The 22,537-nt window shown below is 34.1% G+C and overlaps 2 protein-coding genes across 2 annotated transcripts; one reads left to right on the forward strand and one right to left on the reverse strand.

Annotated features, from left to right (window-relative positions):
- Nucleotides 1–4,765: 4,765 nt before the first annotated feature.
- On the reverse strand, nucleotides 4,766–7,862 carry LOC122586635 (subtilisin-like protease SBT1.5). The gene has a single exon (XM_043758617.1). It carries the CDS (start codon nucleotides 7,491–7,493, stop codon nucleotides 5,103–5,105), a length of 2,391 nt encoding a protein of 796 aa, XP_043614552.1. The 5' UTR covers nucleotides 7,494–7,862; the 3' UTR covers nucleotides 4,766–5,102.
- A 9,150-nt stretch (nucleotides 7,863–17,012) lies between these two features.
- LOC122589666 (proteasome subunit alpha type-5-like) lies at nucleotides 17,013–22,251 on the forward strand. The gene is made up of 8 exons (XM_043761982.1): nucleotides 17,013–17,537; nucleotides 18,248–18,311; nucleotides 19,922–20,035; nucleotides 20,965–21,023; nucleotides 21,096–21,144; nucleotides 21,286–21,361; nucleotides 21,458–21,527; nucleotides 21,889–22,251. Exons 1-7 carry the CDS (start codon nucleotides 17,533–17,535, stop codon nucleotides 21,505–21,507), a joined length of 417 nt encoding a protein of 138 aa, XP_043617917.1. The 5' UTR covers nucleotides 17,013–17,532; the 3' UTR covers nucleotides 21,508–21,527; nucleotides 21,889–22,251.
- Nucleotides 22,252–22,537: the final 286 nt, after the last annotated feature.

The raw sequence follows: 22,537 nt of genomic DNA on the forward strand, positions 1-22,537 counted from the left end.
CAGTGACACGACATGAGAAAAACTTTACCGTATAATGGTTTTTATGTTTTAACAACTGATAAAAATCAACACTATTATTAATTTATTAATATGATGCAATGTAATATAATAGAAGAAAAGATTAAAAATGGAAGGGGTTAGTGATTATATAAAAGGACCGATGGGGTGTGAGGTGGAAACTATTTATGGTTGCTGTGGAAAAGCTTACTCAAAACCAGACGTACATAATCATTTTAATTATTAGCTTTAATTTTTGAAAACTTTTGCAATCTCATAATCTATTATTCTTCAACTGTTTGAAAATTAGTATACCTGTATATCATCATTTAATATATATATATATATATTTTAGATTTCTAAATTCTTTATCATATAGCAATTTAATATCATTATACTATTTTTTGTTGGAGATCAATTTTTCTTTTTCCTTTTAACAATATTTAATATCATATAGCAATTTTCCTTTATCATATAGCAATTTAATATCCCTTTTTTTTAATCATATTAAATCTTTAGTTTTGTTTCTTTAATTGTATTGTTATTCCTTATTTTGTTAGCTTTTAATTATATATATGTATCTATACAATAATAATAATAATAATAATAATAATAATAATAATAATAATAATAATAATGTTGTGTTATAATTACCAAGTAACACATCTATAGACTAAACAATATTTAAAATATGAATTAAACAAATATATAAGAAGTTTGGCTTACAGATTTTCTAAATAATTAAAAAATAAAATAAATTACCATTTAATTGTGAGATCGCATGTCAAGTAAATCTATAAGATTGTTTGAATCCTACTGTGATAAACTATAATATAAACGTTTAATTAAGAGTTCATATGTCAAGTAAAAATGTTATAAAAATGTTAGTTTGTTGAATCTAAGTTCAAAGTCATAAGAAATAATAGTTATCTGAGTTTACATTTTAAAGCTTTCTATACAAGATAAATTTATATTTTTCCCACTTTATGTCATATGTTTATATCAAAACAAACATATTAGTTATGTACTATATGCGGTAACTGGGGTAATGGTGACCAGCTTTGTCAATCATCTATTTTAAATTTTGATTGTAATTTAATGGTGGAATGTTTAAAAAAAAGGTTAGGTTGAATAATTATATATAAATAATATAAATATTAAAGCTATAAGGTAGAGACTTAATATGGTATATTGGTACTTATTATTTAAAACTAAGACCAATCATATTGAAAGGACCAGACTCGATAAACCGAAAACATAAGAAATTTTTTTTTTTAATACCTCACTGCTCTGCAGTGGGTCGAGGACTCCCCACTGCGCCGCAGTGGAAATCCTCGGCCAGAATTTGAACATGCCCCACTGCGCCGCAGTGGGTTCGACACATCTCCCACTGCGCCGCAGTGGGAATAACCAAAGTTGTTCCCGTGGGAATCCACTGCGCCGCAGTGGGCAAAGTCACCCCCACTGCGCCGCAGTGGACCACCTGACAGCAACCCTAAAACTCATTTCGACCATGAACAACTTGTAACCTTCAAATTTCAAACCAACAACTGAAAGACACATTCTAGAGGTTTATAACAACTTCATAGACATATTTTAAACACAATTACAACATAGTTTGTTTCATAAATCCAAGATCAACCTTAACGGGTCATTTACCCGTTTTGACAACAATGTCGCCCAATGCGACAATACCAACTTCCAAAAACTTTACAACTTGAGCATTTACAGAAATGTTACCGAAACATGACCTCAAATCAAAATGTACCATGAGCCAAAGGAGAGGGACAACTAGGTATCCACACCAAAAGATTGTCATCCATCCAAGGATGACCTAAATACCTTCAAGAACTTCCAAAGGTTACTTCAAGCTCTAATTCAACTTTCTTCAAATCAACAACACTAGTTCCTTCTTCCGGAACTTCCTATAAGAGTGTAAACAACTAAAATATAAGCAAAGGCTTAGTGAATATACTTGCATACATTTACGAATACGAAGGAGGGCATAGTACAAGGACTTTCACATGTAACCTATGGCATCGTCATGTCACATTTACATATTCACCTTGCACACAAACAATACATATATGGATCCATATAAGCTAAACAATCATAATAATCATATCTATCGGGATTCTTAGGCCCCGGAGGTTCTTAGGCCTCATATCACATCAACTATCCGGATTCTTAGGCCCCGGAGGTTCTTAGGCCTCATAAACAATGCCCCACATGGGCTTCATGCCAAATCAATTACCATGCTTGGAACATTCACATCTCATGGTAATTGACCCAACGTAAACATAAGGGTATGCAAATATACTCACCTCCTCCACAACAAAGAGAATAACGCTAAACAACAAGCACAAGCAAGCTTCAACCTAAAAATCATATCGTAACTTGCATAAGCTTACATTCACAACTTGACTAGTTCAACCTAGCCTTTCTCAATCACTAGCCTTTTCTAAACCCAAAACCCAACCCATTTGTCATTGAGTTACTTCCAACCTTAAGATTAGCATTAGGTAGTTCAACCTACCATTTTCATCCATATTTCATTAACTAGCAAAACTCATATTTTCTCAAACTCAAATTATCACATAACCTTATAAATTTCATAATCAAATGCATCATATAACTCAATGACAACTAGGTTAACTAAGGAATTAGGGAAAACTAACCATAATCCAATTTCTAGCAAAACCCCCCAAAAATCGATTCATTCATGAACCCTAATTTCAAGAGAATTGATAAAGCTAACTTGGGGAAATTCATTACCTCAACAATAGAAGACAATTACTTAGGGTTTTAAATTCACAAATCCTTCCCCTTTTCTTCTCCAATTTTCGGCCACCACCCTTCACCACTCAAAATTCTAGCTTTTAAAATTTCTTGATTGAAGGTTAAAGATGATGATTGCTATTGTTCTTGATAATTTCTGGATGATGAGAAATGCATGAATGAATTTTCTAGATTAAGTTGGTGGTGATGAGCAAGAGGTTTGAGAAGAGAAGAGAAATGTGAGTGGAGAATGACTCAAAAGAAAAGAGGGAGGGCTGGCACTCCCTGGAGCTGCTACGACCCACATCAGGTTTTGTGGGTATTTTACCCGCTATCCGTTAAAGTTCCAACTAAATTAACCCCATATCCAGAAGTAAAATATTAGGAAATTAATTTAATGTCAAAACTATGAAAAGGGGTTAATTTCTTTTACCTTAAAATATTTGGGGTGTTACACATATACTTTGCAGTAAGCCTATTTCGGATCTGCATATGGTTGACGGATTGAAACTTTATTACCCCAACTTAACCTTATAAATTTTTTAAGACAGTAACTTCAACTCGAACCCGAGTCAGTTCTACCGAAGCGATCTAATTAATATGTTGATTTCAGGTGGGTTGGTAGGTTGATTTCAGGTCACATGGGTTAGTAAAGGTAGGTAGGCAAATTAAATGAGTTGGCGGTTTAATCTCGTGTCATGTGTGTTGGTGGGTTGACACTTGAGAGGTTGATTCTAATTCAAATTGGTTGTGGGATAAAATGAGTTTGTTGGCAGGTTGACTTATCAACCCCAAAAGTCAACCTGATCCCAAACCAAAAAAATCAAGTTGGCAGGTTACCAGGTCAAGATTTCACCACCCTAACCCAATCTTTCAAGTCGGTTGCAAGTCAAAATTGGGGTAAGATCAAGCATTGAAAATTTTAATATATATCAAACTGATTAAATTCGGGTAACTCTCAAAGGAGGATTTGGTTATGACAATTAAATTTAAATCTCTTTGTAGATTTCACAATGTCATCTTATACCAATGACTATTTTAATGTAAGATTATTTTGTTTAAGTTTATGAGATAAAGTTGATCATGTTTTGTATGTTTATCAATATATTTTATTGTTTCTATCCTGGTCAACGACCGGGTATAGATCTAGTTGTACATGTTCATTAATTTTTTAAGTTTTTATAAGATTCAAAGTATTTTTTTAATCACTACTTACTAACCTATTACATCTAACCACTAAGCCGATGTTTTTTTTCAAGTGATCAAACTTATTATCTATCATAAAAACTACAATTAAAAGTCTAAAATAAAACATCAAGATCCAATTAAATCATAACTTATGAATACATTAAGATTTTTTTTTTCGGTAAAGATTTTACCCTGATTAATTCGATTTTTTTATAAACTTCCCAATAATATAATATACCACTATATATATAGGAAATGAGATTCAAATACCCATGGTCAAAGACTTTACCAATAAGTCATTACACACATCAAGAATTTGACATATACTCGTACAACAATAGTATGTTATGTTTTTTTATATGTATATCAAAATCTAATATCAGATAAATAAATAAAAAGTCTTAAGCTAACTATCTCAAAAAAATATATAATAGTATTCAATTTGATTTAAGAAAAAATTCCGAAACGTACTCAAACTATTGGTAACAACGAAAATCTAACGTTACAACGAAAATCTAACGTTCCATTAAGATAAATATATTTTTCGTTCCATTAAGATAAATATATGTGTGGATAATATATATGATATTATTAAAAATTATGCACCATTTTATACATCATTATGTAGATAAGATAATAAATTTTTTTAAATATAACAAGAAAAATTAATCACATTTAAGCACCCAAAGAAAAATTAAATAATAAATAAATAACTACCTATGTTTTCTTATCACATTTAATAAGAAAAATTAATCACAATTAATCACATTTAACTACCTAAGTTAGTGCCAGCTTCCATCCATTTGATACATAATACACTCGAGACATAATGCTTTAGTCTTACAACACAACCAAACTCCACAAATGTGTACAACTTTAAACTCGATGAGATTGTTTGGTTGAATAAGAAAGAAAACACAACAACAAAGATGATCAAAATCTCACCACCAAGGAGGTTTCACAAAACAAACTAGTGTAAATACTACTACTCACTTGGCTTCTTATGTTACTACAACATGACATTTTTACAAAACAGATTCTTCCATGCTGCTTGCTTTCTGAAATAGCAAGCAGCTTCCTCACACTAGTTGCTTACACTACCAACAACCTCATTAAAAGTACTCAAAACCAAACACTCTTTACAGAGGTTCTTGCATTGTCACGACGACCGGACTTCTAACAAAGTGCTTCCCGTCTGACCACACTATTGAACCACTTTTCGTGATTGAACTCCCTGGTGATAGCTTAACTGCTACCACTTTGACCCTCACCAAAAAGTTGAGCTTTTGCCCCACCCTTCTAAACGCAAGCTTCATTGGCTCTACCGTCACGTTCATCCCTCTTGGTGGCCTTATGCTCACACTGTAAACCGACTTTGCTTCACCCACGTTAGTCACTGTTCGTATAAAGTGTGTAGACATTTTCCGCTTCCCGTATTGTTGGAACACGGCAGTCATCGAAGGAACATTCAAGTTGCCGGTATGCCCTGCCTTTTTGGCCCGGCTACAATCCGCATGCTTCCTGGTGATGACTTGGATGTTTTTGGCCGTGTAATTTGAGTTACACAAGAAATCAACATAATCATAAGAACTGATGTCATACACCAATCCAGGATCCATGGCTTTTTGTGGGTGAACATGCCCTGCCCCAAAATCCATCACGGTAGACGAGTTCCCGGTGGACTCGTCAATCATAGTTTCCCCTCGGTTATCTAAAGTGTAAGCTGTCGTCATCAACGCCGATTTAATCGCAGCCGGACTCCATTCAGGATGGGCTGCTTTTAACAAAGCGGCCAATCCAGAAACATGTGGGCAAGCCATTGATGTTCCTGACAATATATTAAACTCGGTTTTTCGGTTATCAGAAGCAAGACCCGATGGACCAAGTTTATCAGGCCATGCCGCAAGAATGTTAAGCCCGGGAGCGATAAGGTCTGGCTTCAAAATTTCTGGTGACTCGGGGTTCGGGCCACGGGCAGAAAATGAGGCGACCACAGGTGCAGGGCGGACATTTATTCTAGTTCCTTTGAAAATGATGGTGGCCGTTGGGATATTCGATTTAGATCTTGAAGAAGACATGATGTATCTTCTTATCTCGTCCCCAGAAGCTGCCCCAACCGAGGTTCCGGGTAGGACGTGGCAATCGGCGACCAATCCCTCGCCGTCGAAAACCCCATTTGCTAATATCATACCGATTCCACCTGCTTTCTTAACCACTTCCCCTTTCGTGGCTCTTGAATTGATACCTCTATCACATAACACTATTTTCCCCTTGACTGACTTGGGATCCAACGAACCTTCCAGGCATAAGGATGCCGAATAACCGTCACCCCCTTGGTTCCCGCCCGCGTATATCAGAGGATACAGACGGTCATGGGCCAACCCGGGCCCACCATACACACTCACACCAGGGATCAACTTACCGTTTCCGAGCTTTACATCGGCCGGAAAATCACGGTCAATCGCTCCGGCACCGACAGTTGTGACCCAAGGGGCTACGTTCGTCACGGTCAGTCCACCGGGGCCCCCATTACCGGCAGAAGCGGACACGAAAACACCTTGATCGGAAGCACCGTAAGCACCTATGGCGATGGCATCCAGATAGTAGGGCACAACCACCCCGCCCACACTGAGGGATATGACGTCGACGCCGTCGGACACGGCGGCGTCAAAGGCGGCAAGGATATCGGAGTCAAAACAACCGGCGTTCCAGCAAACCTTGTAAGCGGCAAGACGGGCTTTAGGCGCCATGCCGGCGGCGACGCCGCGTGCGTAGCCAAGAGTGGAGGCCGGGAAAACGTACCTGCCGGCGGCGATAGAAGCGGTGTGGGTACCGTGTCCATCGGAATCCCTAGGGGAACGATGTTCGAGGGTTTGGTTGATGATTCCGTTGGTGGATTCGTAACCGGCGGAGAAGTGTTTAGCTCCGATGAGCTTGCGGTTGCAAGAAGAGGCCGGGAAAGTATGGGAAGCAACACAGGAGCCCTTCCATTTGGAGGGCACGGGGCCTAAACCCTTGTCGTTGAAACTCTGTCTTTCGGGCCAGATGCCGGTGTCCAGAACGCCAATTACAAGATCGGAGCCGAAATCGGACTCTTTGAGGAGACCACCAGCACCAGCGGCAGTGGTGGAGGTATGAAGGCCAAGGAATTGGGGGGATCGAGTGGTGTGCAGGTGACGAACCTGTTCGGGGATAACGGAGAGGACCCCGGCACAAGATTGGAGTTTGGAAGCTTCAAGAGGTGTGAGCTTCGCGGAGAAGCCATGCGAAACGGTGTGGTAGGTATGAATGATGGAAGCCCCCTGTCGTTGTGCATCATCAGAAGAAAGGGAAGAAAGAGTGGAATGGTACCAGTGGGTATGAGTTGGAAAAACTGATGGCTTTGCATCCTGTTCCACTCTCACTATGAATGTCCTCCTCCTCCTCTTATTATTATTTCCTTCTTCTGTATAACAACCACCTCCTCCAAACAGATAAATTGTGACTTGAAGCAGCAGCAGCAGCTGAATAAGAATTGATTTGACTGCCATTTTCAAACCACCGCGCCTGTCGATGATAATTAAATCAGCAGCTGCGAATCAATCTATCTATCAATTACTATTATTATTATAAGTTACAATACACAATACATTATTATTACTCCTAAGTACTCGTACTTTTTATTCTTCTTATTATTATTTCTTTCTTACTTGATTGGAATTGAAATTGGTGGATTTGAAATTCAAAGGATCAGTGGGTAGGTAGTTTTGGCTAAAGACGAACAAAGAAGAAGAAGAAAGAGTAAAGTTGTTTGAATGAGTGAGTGGGGTGGGGGCTTGTGTCAGCAGCTCACTCACATGATGAGTGTACTACTACTGCTACACTCCCTCTCGCACTCATGTTTCCTTTCTTTTCTTTTTGTTCTTTTTTATAAACACCATACCTATATATGTTTCAGAAAAGGAAAATGATTGATTAACCTTCAAAAATAACCTAATAAATAAGTGAATTACAATTGTCATATAATAAATGTTTTAGGTTGATTTGTTAGATTGATATATCATTACTCTTCAGAAAATACACATAATTATAATATCATTCATCGAATAATAATAATATAAAAATCAAAATGATACATTCACATATTCACCAAATAAATAGACCGATGATGTTAAAATCCACCTATTTTGTTTTACATCAAAAACTAAAAACTTTTCAAATACATTCAGACTAATTATTCTATTTATAGTAGAAGGATTCAACAAGAAATAAAAAAATGTAATGAAGACCAATAAAGAAAATGAGAATTTGAAAAAACAACAATATTTCGTTGTTTAATACTAATAAAGAATAAATATAAAAAAAATATAAAATTTTAAATAACAATCGATATTAACACCATAACACATAATATTATCTAACATAAAATAATAATATTTTTTTTCATTCTCATACATTCTCTACGATTTGTTAAAAAATGAGAAAATTGAAATCATTCTCATAGGGTAATGAGGGGAACCTTAGCTCCGGTATCACAGTTGGATACCCATCGACCCACCCCATATGAGCCATATGATGTCGGTAAAATACCTCCATCCTAATCCTCACATGATCTGGGATCCTTGAATGATGGAACCCGCATATTTAAACTTTACATATGGGTCTATGCTTCATTGGTAACAGGTACCTTAAAGTAATTATTTTTTGAGAATGAAATCATTCTCATTTCTCCATTCTCGATTTTATTCTCCGGTGTAACCAAATAACAGAAGTGTTTATTATTCTCTTTCTCTTCTTTCCGTTCCATCATATTAAACACCCCTTTAATTATACATATTCAGAACCAAAATCACTTAATAGTTCAAACCTTTGTAAGTGACTTTTCCATCAAAATTAAGGATAGGCCTCCAAGAAGACGACCACGCTTATAGTCCAAGTAGAAGTTCAAATTTGATAGCTAGCTTATTTTTTTTGTATGGGAGTCTATATTCGTATCAATCTTTTTCATAACTTATATGGTTATATACTTGTAAGTTGTACGATATATTTATCAAAAAAAAATACCCATAAATCACCTCCTTTACTTTATATACTTGTGTCGTGTCTTGCAAATCTTCATACATCACTTTACTCAACTTAGTGATAGGGCTGTAAACGAACCGAACAAACACGAACGAGACCTTGTTCATGTTCATTCGTTTAACTTAACGAAAGGTTCACGAACAAATAAATGAACAAAATGACTTGTTCATGTTCATTCGTTTGTGTTCATAAACGACTGTTCACGAACACAAACGAACAAACACTAATGAACAAACACAAACGAATGAAATATTTAGGTATTAATAATATATATTATATAAAGCAAGTATTTATATTTGTAAATGAACGTAATGAACAAATGTTCACGAACATAAAACAGACTATTGTTCACGAACGACGGTTTATGAACATAAACGAACGAACGTTCACGAATAGATTATCGAATGTTCACGAACGTAAATGAACGAACGAAAGCTTTGTTCATGTTCGTTCATTTAACTAAACAAACGAACACGAATAAATTTCCCGCTGAACGGTTCATGAACTGTTCGTGAACTGTTCAGTTCGTTTACAACGCTATTTAGTGATAGTCTAATGATCAAGATCTTATCTTATTTATTTTACTCTAATGCTTATTTATCACACAATATACATACATATATATATATATATATAGGGAAAAGGGAATATAAGGTTGTCCGACACCTAAGTTTAGGTGTGAAACCACTCACATACCAATATTTTATTATATATTATTTGATGAATAAATGTCTCCGCCCCCATGATTTTTATGGTTTAAAAAATTAATATGTGAGTGTCAAACAGCTAAGCTTAGGTACCTAACAACCTTATATTCTCATCCCATATATATATATTTATATATATATGAAAAGTGGGTATATGATTGTTGAATACCTAAACTTAGGTATAGAACTACTCACGTACTAACTTTTTAATATTTATTGTACAACAAATAAATAATTAGGCCCCGATGTTTTTTATGAATAAAATTTCAAGTTGTGTGATGTCCTGTGAGGAATTCTTTACCCAAACTTAGATATTTAATAGTTACGTATTCTCATTCTTCATATATATGAACCCAAACATTTATTCATTAAACAAAAAATATTAAAAATTAGTATGTGAGGGATTCCAATTTCCACATCTAAACTTAGGTGTCTAACAGTTTTATATTCACTTTTTCATAAAAAGTAATTTTTACCCACTCAATTATACAATCATCATTATCAAAATTAGAAATAATTTTCAAATTCAAAATAAAGCATAAACTTTATGAAAAGTGTAATAACAAAAGCAAAAGAATATTCAACCTTGGCAACTAAACCCACTTCACTTAGGATAAAGATCCAAAAACTTCCATGTTGAACTCACACAAATAATATGATTAATAATAACTTTATAAATTCTTAAAAACTAAGATATGAAAAAAGTACATTAATATGTTCAAGAAAAGAATATGGAGAGAATGAATTCTTTTTCTTATTCACAATATGAGGAGGAGATATACACACATTGTCTTACTAGGTGCTCCACAATGCAACAACAACGATGGATATGAGAGTGTGGTGATAACTTAGTGAATGATATAGATAATTAATGTAAAAATAATTGATCTCAATTAACCCAAAAAGGGCAAATTGGGTAATGTCTTATAATTTGTCCAAAAAAAAATTCATTAAGCACAAATCAGTTATTTTTAAACTAACTTTTGTGTAACTATTTCTAAAAATGAAAAGGTGGATGAATTTTATATAGTAGTAAAAATAATATGCCCCAAATAAAGAGAAGTAAAATAAGAATCTAAATCTTTATAAACATCCTACAATAACCGATCGTTACAATAATTCAATTTTATATATATTATATTAATATTAATAAACAAACTACCCTCCCCTTTTTCAACCCTCTTTCTTTAAAATACCTAAAATACTCTTAATTATCAACACATTCCTAACTCACACATTAGAAGACATTACCTAAAATATCTTACGCCCATATTTATAGAATATATCTATAATATTCTTAATAAAGTTATTTACAAAAGATACATTCTTTAACCATAAAATAACTACACTACCATTTACGTCAATTACTTTTAGATTAATAACCACATCGTTACCAACACCGCCACTAGCACCACCCGTGGTAGATTAATAACCATATATGTTGTAAACACAAAATAAAAATATTACTACTACAAATGGTTAGCAGGTAGAATGGTAGATTCAAAATTTGAATGATAGAAGGAAGTTTGATGATGTCGGTCAAAGAAGTCGAAGTCGATAAAGACAGGGGACGGAAACATACTGGTCCTACAATTTTACAAACACAAAAGGATGGGTGGGTCTTGTTTAATTATTTATGGAAAATAATTAATTTTTTTAAAAATTAGGATTCCAGTATTTCACTTGATTTTTTTTTTTAACTTATCATTTGATTTTTCATATGTTAACATTTTATAAATTAGAAAAATTTTTAGGCTTATGAATTAAAAGGATTGATCATTCCTCGTTATTTCTTAAAAGGGTGTTTGAGATTACTTTTTTAAAAATAGATTATGAGCATGTTTGGTAGGAGCTTTAACTATTAATTTTGAACAAAAAACTCCTATTATGTTAAAAGTTTTGCTTGATAAAACTAACTTTAGCTTTTATTTAAAAGAAAATGCTCCAATATGAAACGTTACTTGAAGTAAATGGGTGTGGATGGACGCCAAAGACAAGGTGATGTCAGTTAGCATTGTAATGGACCTGATCATAAGTAACAAAGATTTCACCAACAGGTATGTTTTCGATTGGTGTAAATGGGTCCCAAAAAAATGTAACATATTTATGTGGAGAGCTGCTATGGATCGGATACCTACATCGACTGCTCTGCAAGCCAGAAACTGCTTTTTTGATAATCCGGAATGCGTTTTCTGTGGTGGAGGAATTGAGACAGTCGAGCATATTTTCTGTGAGTGTATTATAGCGGCTAGAGTGTGGCAATATATAAGTGATTGGTGTAAGTCTCCTCCTTTCTTTATTTTCTCTGTCAAAGACCTTTTGGAATATCATGAAATTAAGGGGAAAAGCAAACTTGAAAAGATGGTCATCAAGGATATTATAATGACAAGCTGCTGGAGTATTTGGAAAGCGAGAAACGAGATCAAGTTTGCAAAGATTAAGCGTGATGCGACTGAAATAATTCAAGACATTAAGTCTTTCGGGTATTTGTGGTTTAGGAGTTGCACAAAGAATAAGTGTATAACTTGGGAAGATTGGTGTAATTTTAAGTTTGTATAGTTTGTTGTATATATACCGCCGGTGATTTGCTGGGATTGTGTGAAATAAAAGTTTACTTTTCAAAAAAAAAAACTTGAAGTAGCGTTTTAAGAGCTTTAGCTTTTCGGTAAAACTTTTAATCTTTAAAAGTTACACAAATTTTGAAGTTGCAACTACAACTACCATACCAAACACTTCTAAAGAATAAAAGTTCTAGCTAACAGTTTTGCTTAAAAGTTACAGCTTACAACTTCAACTAAAAGCTACAACTACTTTTGTCAAACATACCTTATGCATTTTGAATAATTAGGATCAATGTTTTAAATACCGGTATATACCGGCCGGTATTACCGGTATTTGAAAGTACTCCGAAATTTTAATCCCGGTATTTTTCTGGTATTTTCACTATTTCATACCGGCTGGTATTACCGGTATTCCCGGTATTTTCCGGTATTACCGTTCTGGTATTTTCGGGTTTTTTTTATGATACTTTAATGTTAGTTTTTATTATTTGTGGAATTTAAACCTTATGTTTTGTTATGAAATACCTATTTGATATTATTTTTGAGTGAATTATAATTTTTTTTTACAATTTTCGTTAATTGTAACAAATTTCGTAGAATAATAATAAATAAACTAAATAGTCGTACTGGCCGGTATTTTTGGTAATTCCGATAATACCAGAACTTTTTTCCACACCGGTATGATTAAAATACCGGTTTTTAAAACATTGATTAGGATCAGATAATCAGTTGTAACAAAACGTGAAGCTATCAGATAGTGGTTGAGTTTGATTATGTTGTTTTATATCACAATAATCAGATAACCAACTTTTTGAGTGTTTGGCAAATTTATATCCTTTAAAGAGTGAACAAGTAAAATGATAAAATAGGGCATTAACAAGTCTCAAAGCCAATGGTTAGAGACACTTTCGGTTTAAACTAAATCTCGTTACCATGAATCAAACGGTGCCAAAGAGAAAATATCACTAGGTTTCCTAAGAACTAAAAACTCGGAGTGTTTTGTCGCTTGGATCATGGACCATTGGTTGTTACTTTTTAAGTGATAAGTAGTGTGGTGTGGAATTGAGGGAGGGGAAGCGGGTCATTTCATTTCTTCTTTTCCACTTAATTTATTTATTAATGAAAGTATGATTTCACAACTAATAATAATAACTAAAGTAAAAGGAGATTTGTAATCATCGATTGACGATTGATAGCTGTCAGCTGACCCGCTATACTAAAATGGACTTTTTCTCTCTTCACATACACACATATATACTTAAGTGATAAAATAATGGTCCTCTGTACATATGGGAATATAAGATTGTTAGGTACCTAAGTCTAGATGTGGAACATTCACATATTATTTTTTTAATCCATAAAATTTATGGGGACCATGTGATTTAATTAAAAATCAACAAATATAAAAAAATAATATTTGAAGGGTTCCACACCTAAGCTTAGGTGTCGGACAACCTTATATTCACTTTTCCATATATATATATATATATATCCTCTATATATATACACACCATTTCTCCGAGGCTTTTGATTTTGTAAGTGCAACCTAGAGGGGGTGAATAGGTTGTACCCAATTTTTGAATTTGGTTTGTAAGACTTTTTAATTAATCTTCAATCTTAAGTCCCTAGCTACAAAACTTGTTTCATTTTAACAACAAAGAGATAACACTTATAATTACCAACAACCAATTCAATCCTTGTGAAGCAAATATAATAACAATGAAATGAGAAATAATAAGAGATAAGGGTAAGAGAATTTATCACCACATGAGCACCACGATATATAGTGGTTGGGGTCGGATGTTAACTACTCCGCCTTAATCCACTCCTCGATTGACAATCGAGATTTTGTAGCACTATCTTTCTCCAAAACTTGTGGAGAGTCCACAATACAATCTTGACACTTCAAGATGATCCAACAATTCCTAACCACTAGGAATTTATCAAGTATTGACACTTCAAGACACACCAATGATTCCTAACCACTAGGAGATCTTCAATTCTTGACACTTCAAGAATTTTCCCAACTCTAACCACTGGAGTTTAATTTACACCCAAATGATCTTGAAACTTCAAGATATAATGTTTCCTAACCACTATGAAAACACAAGCTTTTGACACTTCAAGAGAATACACAACAATCACACTCACTAGTGTAATTGAATACACTATTTGTAGAGTCTCAATATTACACAAATATTATCCTCACTACAAATTTGACACTCTTGCTAATAATCAATGATATAAGATATGTATGATAAGAATATGATATTACTCACGCTGTAGATGCAAGAGGTGAGGTGCAAAAGCAACCAAGTCTTCAATTTATACCAAAAAATCACTTTGTAGCCGTTTGACCCAAACGGTTCTTGACAGAGGCCGTCCTCTAGAACACAAGAGTCGTCCCTTAAAGAAAGACCTACCTTCACCTGGAACTTCACAAAACCCATTATTCCCTCCATGCTTGTCTCCACCATGTGCAAGAATAAACCCATCTTTGTGTTTGCTTGAAGGAAGAGAAGATAAAGTAGAAGAAATGCTTTCCAAGTATATATATTTTAGGATTGGGTAAGTCACAAGATAAGATATGAAAATGAAATCACCACCCACTAACTTTCAAATATATATCCAAATAATCAGATATTGACCACAACCCATATGCCCAATTTTGACTTAGACTAAATCTTGACCAATTTTGACTTTCATACTTAGTAAAATTTTGGCCTCCAATTTTAATGAAAAATCAAAGTGTTTAGATGTGAGATTTTAACAATTGCAAACATCTTAGAATGGTAATATAAGACTTAGGAGCAAGTTTCGGGTCATGAACATTTGTAACGAGCACTAGGTAAAATTCAACCAAAACGGACAAAGACGGACGACCTTTGTGATGCAAGAGCCGTACTCAAACAAGAGCCGTGCTCCTTTATGCTTATCAAATTTTTGAACCTCAAATTTGGCGAAAAAAGAAAGTTGTTAGTGTTGATTTTTGTCAATTGTAACTATCTTATAATATCAATACAAGGTTATGGAACAAATTTGGGTCACGGAATTGTGTAACGAAGGCCTGGTAAAAAACTACCTCTGAGAACAGAGGCGGACGACTCTTGCAGACACATAGCCGTCCTCATATTAAGAGTCGTTCCTAGGTTTTACGATGAAATGCTACATTAAACTCAAACTTGATTTTTTATTGTTTTTGGTTCGGAAATAACTTATGTATGCCCAAACATTATTAATACCATTTTACATATTCCATATATTATTATGGCACGCCACACATTGATCGACGCACATTTACCCTTGGATGCCAAAAGATTTTACAAGGGTAAATGTGTGTCCTCATCAACAGATTTTACAAGATTTTACAAGATTCTCATGGTTTATCAACCTTGTTAACTCCATCCTGAAACCATGAGAATCTGGCAATGATATCTTCAATGATTTTTAGGAATATCGCTTCGATAAGCAATGCCTCAAAATGAAAAACCTCATCATCAAACATTGAGTCATCCACAAAGTACATCCTCATCAATTTCTCACGAGTGTGTCCCTTGTCTCTCTAAATTGATCTTCGTGTTTCGGAAGATGAGGCGGGTGTCTACTTCTAAAGGTGAAAGAGCAACTTAAGCCAAGAACTCGAACTCATCAGAATAAGACGACAACGGTTCATTGTCTAAACTTGGGAAATATGGAATTATCGCTTCGAAAATTTGTTCATTGTCGGACATTTTTGATGTGAAAATCAGATTATAGAAGTGTACGTGTTTGTGTATAAAATGTAGTTGAACGTATATTTATATAGGTTTTATGGAAAAATTATTTTAAAAAAAAACACATCATAATCCTCCAACATAAACAAAGAAAAAAACGGTAAAATAAAACCGGTGACACACGTCTTAACAGTATTTAAAAAAAAAAAAAAAGAGGGGATTGGAGGTAAAAGAACTGAAGCGCCAAAAGTGTTAGAGTAGGTGCAAGTTGATAACTAACAATAATTCACGTAAATTGTCAAGCTCGATGCAAAACACTATGCCAGTAACATATGTATTGTCAAGCTAGTTAAAATAATATCCTTTCGGTATCTATACAGGTGGTGTCTTACACCTTGTCTACCAAACACAATAAGTTAATTATATGAATCAAGTTTAGAATGTTCGAAAGTCCTTACACAGTAAACTATACACACATTGATAAATGTATAATTTAAGCAAACAATTAAACTTAACTCTTAGGTAAAACCTAGAAGCAAGCTCTTTATTTTAGTAGATGTTAAAGTCCCCATACATTGTTGAAGTATTTGGGGTCTAAAACCCGTAGAAAACAGTAGTGGGCAGCTCCTCTAATTAAAATTCTCTTGAATAGGTATAATAGATCTTGGAACACAATTCACTTATCAGCTCGAGTTTTGGATTTCGGGCATTGGGCAATTTTTTTTATCTCCGACGGAGTTCCTGATAAGGTATCCGGTAGATATCTGGTAACATTTTCCTTATCTGGTTCAGGTATGGTACTAAGGTTGCGTTTGGTTCACAGAATGTTTTTCAATGGAATAGAATTTGATGAAATGAAATTAAATTCGATCTATTTTGTTTGGTTAGTAAAATGTATTAAGGAATGTTTTGACAAAATCCTTAAAATGACATATCTACCATTTCTTTATATGTTAATCCGTTAAGAATAGTGTTTCTTTAAAGAAAAAAAAGAAAGTAGACATCATATTCATTTCCTTTCTTCTAGATAAAAAGAAACAGAGACATCACTTTCCCTTTTCCCATTGCTAATCGCAGACATCACTTTTTCGTTCCTTTTTTTTAATTGGAGACACACTCCATCAATTCTATTGCTTCCGTCCTTTTCCGGCTAACACACACCAACAGGCAACAATCGTCCAAATAGCGGTTGGGTGGGTGGCAGGGGTTATTTCCGCTTGGGTGGTGGTTGTTTCCGGCTTGTAGTAGCGGTGGCTGTTTCCGGTTGTGTAGGTGACTGTTGTTGTTTCCAGCTGGGTGGGTGGCTGTGGTTGTTCGGCTTGATGGGTAGCGGTGGTTGTTTGGCTGGGTGGGTGGCGGTGGATGTCCGGCTGGCTTAGGTGGTGGTGGTGGCGGACTAGAAGTTGGAGTTGTAGATGTGGAGAAGGTTTGAGGAAGATGATACTTGGAAGGTTAATGTGGTATTTTTAGCTTAAGCTTTTGATGGAATTAAAATCCATCACATTTACCTAAAGAATCAGATTCAGAATGAGGTAATCTTAACATTCCTTATGAATTGAATTCCTTTCAATATTTGTAACCAAACATGAAATAGAATGGAATTAGATTCCAATTCCATCAAAATCCTTCCAAATTCCATGAACCAAACGTGCCCTAAGAGGTTAGTGGAAGAGAATATGTTTCCGAGTCACCGAAATGGAAGATAGACAAGAAAAGACCGTTCTCCTTTTCAATTGTCAGACCTCCGAACCTGACCCATTGTCGTTCTTATACTCAAAAAATAATATCAAACACAGATCATAGGAGTTCTTATTAAAACTTTCCAAGTTTAAATTAAAGTTTAATTTTTTATTTAAAAAAAAAAATTCATTTTATATCAATTTTGTATGAGTTTGGTACCAGACAAATAATTTTAATTGGGTTGGGTATCAAACGGAACCGAATCGGCTAGGAGCGACCTAGGTTGCTTGCTTGAAGGAGAAGAAGAAGACTAAGAAGATGACGGGGGGTTTTGATACCACATTATTGATAAATCTCTACACTCTCACATCACCAAAATAATAACAATACTAATAAGGTACCCCCAAACCACCTACCTTCCTTTTGATTCCTCTATTTGATTGATATGATATATGTTTAATGTTTTATTTTATTTTCTAATTCCTATATATATATATATATATATATTTGTATGTAAGATTTTAGGAGTAGTAGTACTTAATTAATAGTTGCTCATTTGCAGAGATCTATCCCTCCATTCATTAAAAATCAACCGAAGAAGAAAAGGAGAAGATGTTTTTAATGAGGTGAGGTGTAATAATTAAAACGCATTCTGATTGATCCCTTCCCTCAAATTTAAACCCACCCAATTCTTCAATTTTATTACTCGTATTTTTTTTTTATTATTTTTACTTTGTGTGTTTTAAATATCATATACTACTTACTAGTGGTACTTAATAAATATGCCCAAGGGGGTTGTTCATTTTATTATTATTGCTATATATATATACGAGTATAAACCCGTGCGTTGTGCCGGTGAGATGGTGGGGTGATAGGTCATAAAGTGTGATAGGTCATAGAGTGTGATAGTCAAATGCCTTAACCGTACGGGTTCTGCCCTCGGATTTAAAAATTCGTCAAAAGTATATCGAATGACATCTCTAATGAAAGAGCATGAAATTTTAAGAACACCCATATAGTTTTTATAATTTATCGATGTATGGTTTTTGAGATAAAAGATTTTGAATGAATTGGAGGAATAAATGATTTATGGAGGATAGAGAAACAAAATGATTGGTTGAGATTTAAGGAGAGAGAAGGAGTATTATAGTTATTTTAGGTAAATATAAAATAGATAAAGGGGCATTTGGGGAAAGTGTTTGAAACTTAAAATTTAGAAAAGGAGAATTTGATTTATAACGAGAGTAAGTATCCGCACGTTGCAGCGGTGAGACGATTGGGTGATAGATCATAAAGTGTGATAGCCAAATGCCTTAACCGTACGGGTTCCACCATCGGATTTAAAAATTTGTCGAAAGTATATCGAATGACATCTCTAATGAAAGAGCATGAAATTTTAAGAACACCCATATATTTTTTTATAAATTATCGATGTACGGTTTTTGAGATAAAATATTTTGAATGAACTGGAAAAATAAATGATTTATGTAGGAGAGAAAAAAATGATTGGTTGAAAATTAAGAAGAGAGAAAGGGTATTATAGTTATTTTAGGTAAATATAGAATAGATAGAGAGACATTTTAGGAAAGTAAATGTTGAAACTTAAAATCTAGACAAATTTGCTTTATAATATAATATAGATATAATATATATAAATCACCGTGCATCATTAAATTCGTTTTGTATCAATTGTTTTGTGAATCTTCATGCATCAATCTAATCATGATCTAAGGATCAAGATCTTGTCTTATTTATTTTACTTTAATAATTATTTTACAATACCCAACCCCTATATATATATATATATATTGCAGTTAGATAATGATCAACCTTTTTTCTACAGTTACATTCTGCCTGCGTATAGCAGGTGATGTTCATGTTTCTTGCTTAACACGTTCAATCTACCTAATGACCTTCTTCTAAACTAATATTCCCTGATTCTGTTTTCAATCCGTTAAAGAAATAATCATTTTCTTCCCCCAAGTCTATATAGCTTTCTTGCACTTACCTTGAGATTACCTCACTTGTGAATTTACTTATCTCGCAATGCTGTATGTGTAACTTAGTTTGACTGACCCAGGTCAGTTTACAGTTCAGACGAAGCTAGTTTACACGTACTTCTTTTTTTGATCATTTATATCATTGACGGTGCCGGATATATCGCCATGTCACGTCATTCTCTCACATTATCGAGTTACTTATATTAATGCTACACACATATTATATGCTGCTGCAGGAGCCTAGTAGTGTTGAGAAAATTATGGAAATCGATGAGCACATCGGGTGTGCCATGAGTGGATTAATTGCAGATGCCCGCACACTCGTTGAGCATGCCCGCGTTGAGACTCAGGTGACTTACCATCGGCCTCTATCATGTTTACTAGGTATGACTCAAACATTTAGTTTCATCATTTTAAAATCATAGGTTTTCCTAGGTTTTCATCATATATACTCTTACTATTTTTTCAAAGCTTATAATATGATTAGAACATTTGAAATTTCAAATTCTTATAAAATCAATAATAAATAACTAAGTTAGAATCACAACCTTAATAATTTCTCAGCATTCTTAGGTTTATGAAGATGGGAATATTATTGAATGAAGGGAGTTTAATATTAGTGTAGGATCCATTCAAAAATAGATTGAAAATTTGAACTTGATTAAACAAATAAATAAATATGGGATTTTCTAATCTGGTGAATGAATATATATAAAAATGTTTTCATAAAATAAATATATTTAAAGATTTTTTTTTATTTAATGAAAAATCAAAACAAATGAGGAAATAAATGAGACTAGGTCGCGAGTAAAAGAGAGGTTCAGATAGGTTTGGAATAGGCTAGGAATGAAACTACTGGTTTAGTTATTAGTGCTTAAGGAAAGAAGGTTTTTCACCCAACCAGAACTTGACATATGACATTTTAAGTTATAAGATATACAATTTACACATGTGTAGGATATTTTTTTTATTATTTTATTTTTGGAATGAGTTTTTTATTAAAAAAAAATTAAAGTGGAAATAAAACAAGGTAGATAAAAAATAATTAAAAATCACCTTTTTTTCCCATCTCTATATATATATACATACATCCTTTGTTAATAATCTTCTATGATCGCCTCTTTCTGCATGTTTATTGATAACATTGAGCTAGCATTGCTATAGTGCAAAATATCAAATAGGTGATTTGGAAATGGCAATGGTGATAGTATGTTTTAGTTGCATTTTTTTACAGACTGACCGTCATCACTGATATCTTAATTTTTCTACCTTTTTCCAGTCTCGACCTTTTGGGGTATCTCTTCTTATTGCAGGCCATGATGAAAATGGTCCCAGCCTGTAAGTGCCTTCTTTTCGGTTTATCTCTTCATTTCGATTAGATTGTTCTAATTTGGCTCATTGAGTCTATAGCAGTACTTGCTTAAGGCACGTGAGCTCTTCAGAAAATGAAGAAGTCTGTGTACGTATTGAAGTTTTTCTTTCACGTGGAAGCTCTTTTTATTTTTCATTTTGATAAGCGATATGGCCAATTTCTGTTGTCTAAGTGAATGAGTATGTAGGATTTGTTAGGATAAATAACGAGTCTTTTACATATGCACAGATATTATACGGATCCATCAGGCACTTTTTAATTGGCAATGCACGCAATGGAAAAGCTATAGGCTCGGGCTCTGAAGGTGCTGACAGCTCTTTGCAGGAGCAATATAACAAGGTCTCATAAAGTGTGCAATTACTTATGTACTTATGTGATTGTATTATGTGGATGTTTGCAGGACTTGACACTAAATTAAAGAAGCTGAAACAATTGCTCTTTCCATCTTGAAGCAAGTCATGGAAGAAAAGGTCAATTTTTCTATTTTGCACATGTTTTGACTTTCAAAAGCTGTCAAGGTCTTCTTTTCTTTCTTTATACTTTGACTAGGTATCAGGCACCTACTGTGCCAACCAGTCCACGGAGCTCATGGAAATGGTTGTATGCTACGAAATAGTGTCATCAAGTCTATTGTGAATCAAATTCTTGACTTGCTAGAACCATTTGATATTTTGGCCCTATCATGCTTTATGATGTGTTACGTTTAGTTTAGTTTTGAGTTTGCTTTGTCCTAACGCTAAATACACTTAGTTTATTGGCTCCTATTGCAATTTTGATTGTGATTTATTAGCAGGTAAGATCTTTACGGGCATTTGTTTTGAGTACGTGTAGGTAACTCCCAATATTATGGATATTGCAAAGGTTGCTCCTACTTATCACTTGTACACCCCGGCTGAGGTTGAAGCTGTTATTAGTCGCCTATGAAAAGGAAGTCCTATCGACGAGTTGCAGGATGGTCTTCATTTGGTTTTCAACATGTATTTAGTACTATCTTCTTAAGGTCTTTATTCTGACTTTATTCGAGTATGGTATTTGGACACAAGATCCTTTTTTATGTTCTGACAAAATCATGGAATTAAAGTTTATAGAATGGTTCTACTTTCCAGAAACCAAGTAGTTTGTTGGTTAGATGTGCACTCATCCTATCTGGATTTTTTAAGAATGTATGAGATTATGTTGTATGATGCATGCAAATTCGTAGTCTACCATTTCATTACGTGTTGCTTGTGACTGTTCAAGGTGGCATTAGAAGAATCTGCATTTCATCGTTTTCCTTAATTTAGTCCGGTCTACTGTATAATATGCAGGTTCTTTTAATGAAAAATAATACTGTACGTGATAATATTCTGCTTGTTATCTGATAGATTTTTTAGAAATCTTACTAAGTTATTATATGAGTCTTTTGTGCATGTCACCAAAAAAGCCTGTTTAGAAGAAAGAAAAGCCCACGAATATTTTTAATTCATTTATAGACACCCAA

This window comes from Erigeron canadensis, chromosome 2 (assembly GCF_010389155.1).
Source record: "Erigeron canadensis isolate Cc75 chromosome 2, C_canadensis_v1, whole genome shotgun sequence".
Taxonomy (NCBI): domain Eukaryota; kingdom Viridiplantae; phylum Streptophyta; class Magnoliopsida; order Asterales; family Asteraceae; genus Erigeron; species Erigeron canadensis.

Coding starts and splice junctions, on each gene's coding strand:
- LOC122586635 (XM_043758617.1), bottom strand. CDS start 7,493: ATGGCAGTCAAATCAATTCTTATTCAGCTGCTGCTGCTGCTTCAAGTC.
- LOC122589666 (XM_043761982.1), top strand. Junction 18,312..19,921: donor GAGAAGATGTTTTTAATGAG/GTGAGGTGTAAT, acceptor ATGCTGCTGCAG/GAGCCTAGTAGTGTTGAGAA. Junction 21,024..21,095: donor GATGAAAATGGTCCCAGCCT/GTAAGTGCCTTC, acceptor TTGAGTCTATAG/CAGTACTTGCTTAAGGCACG.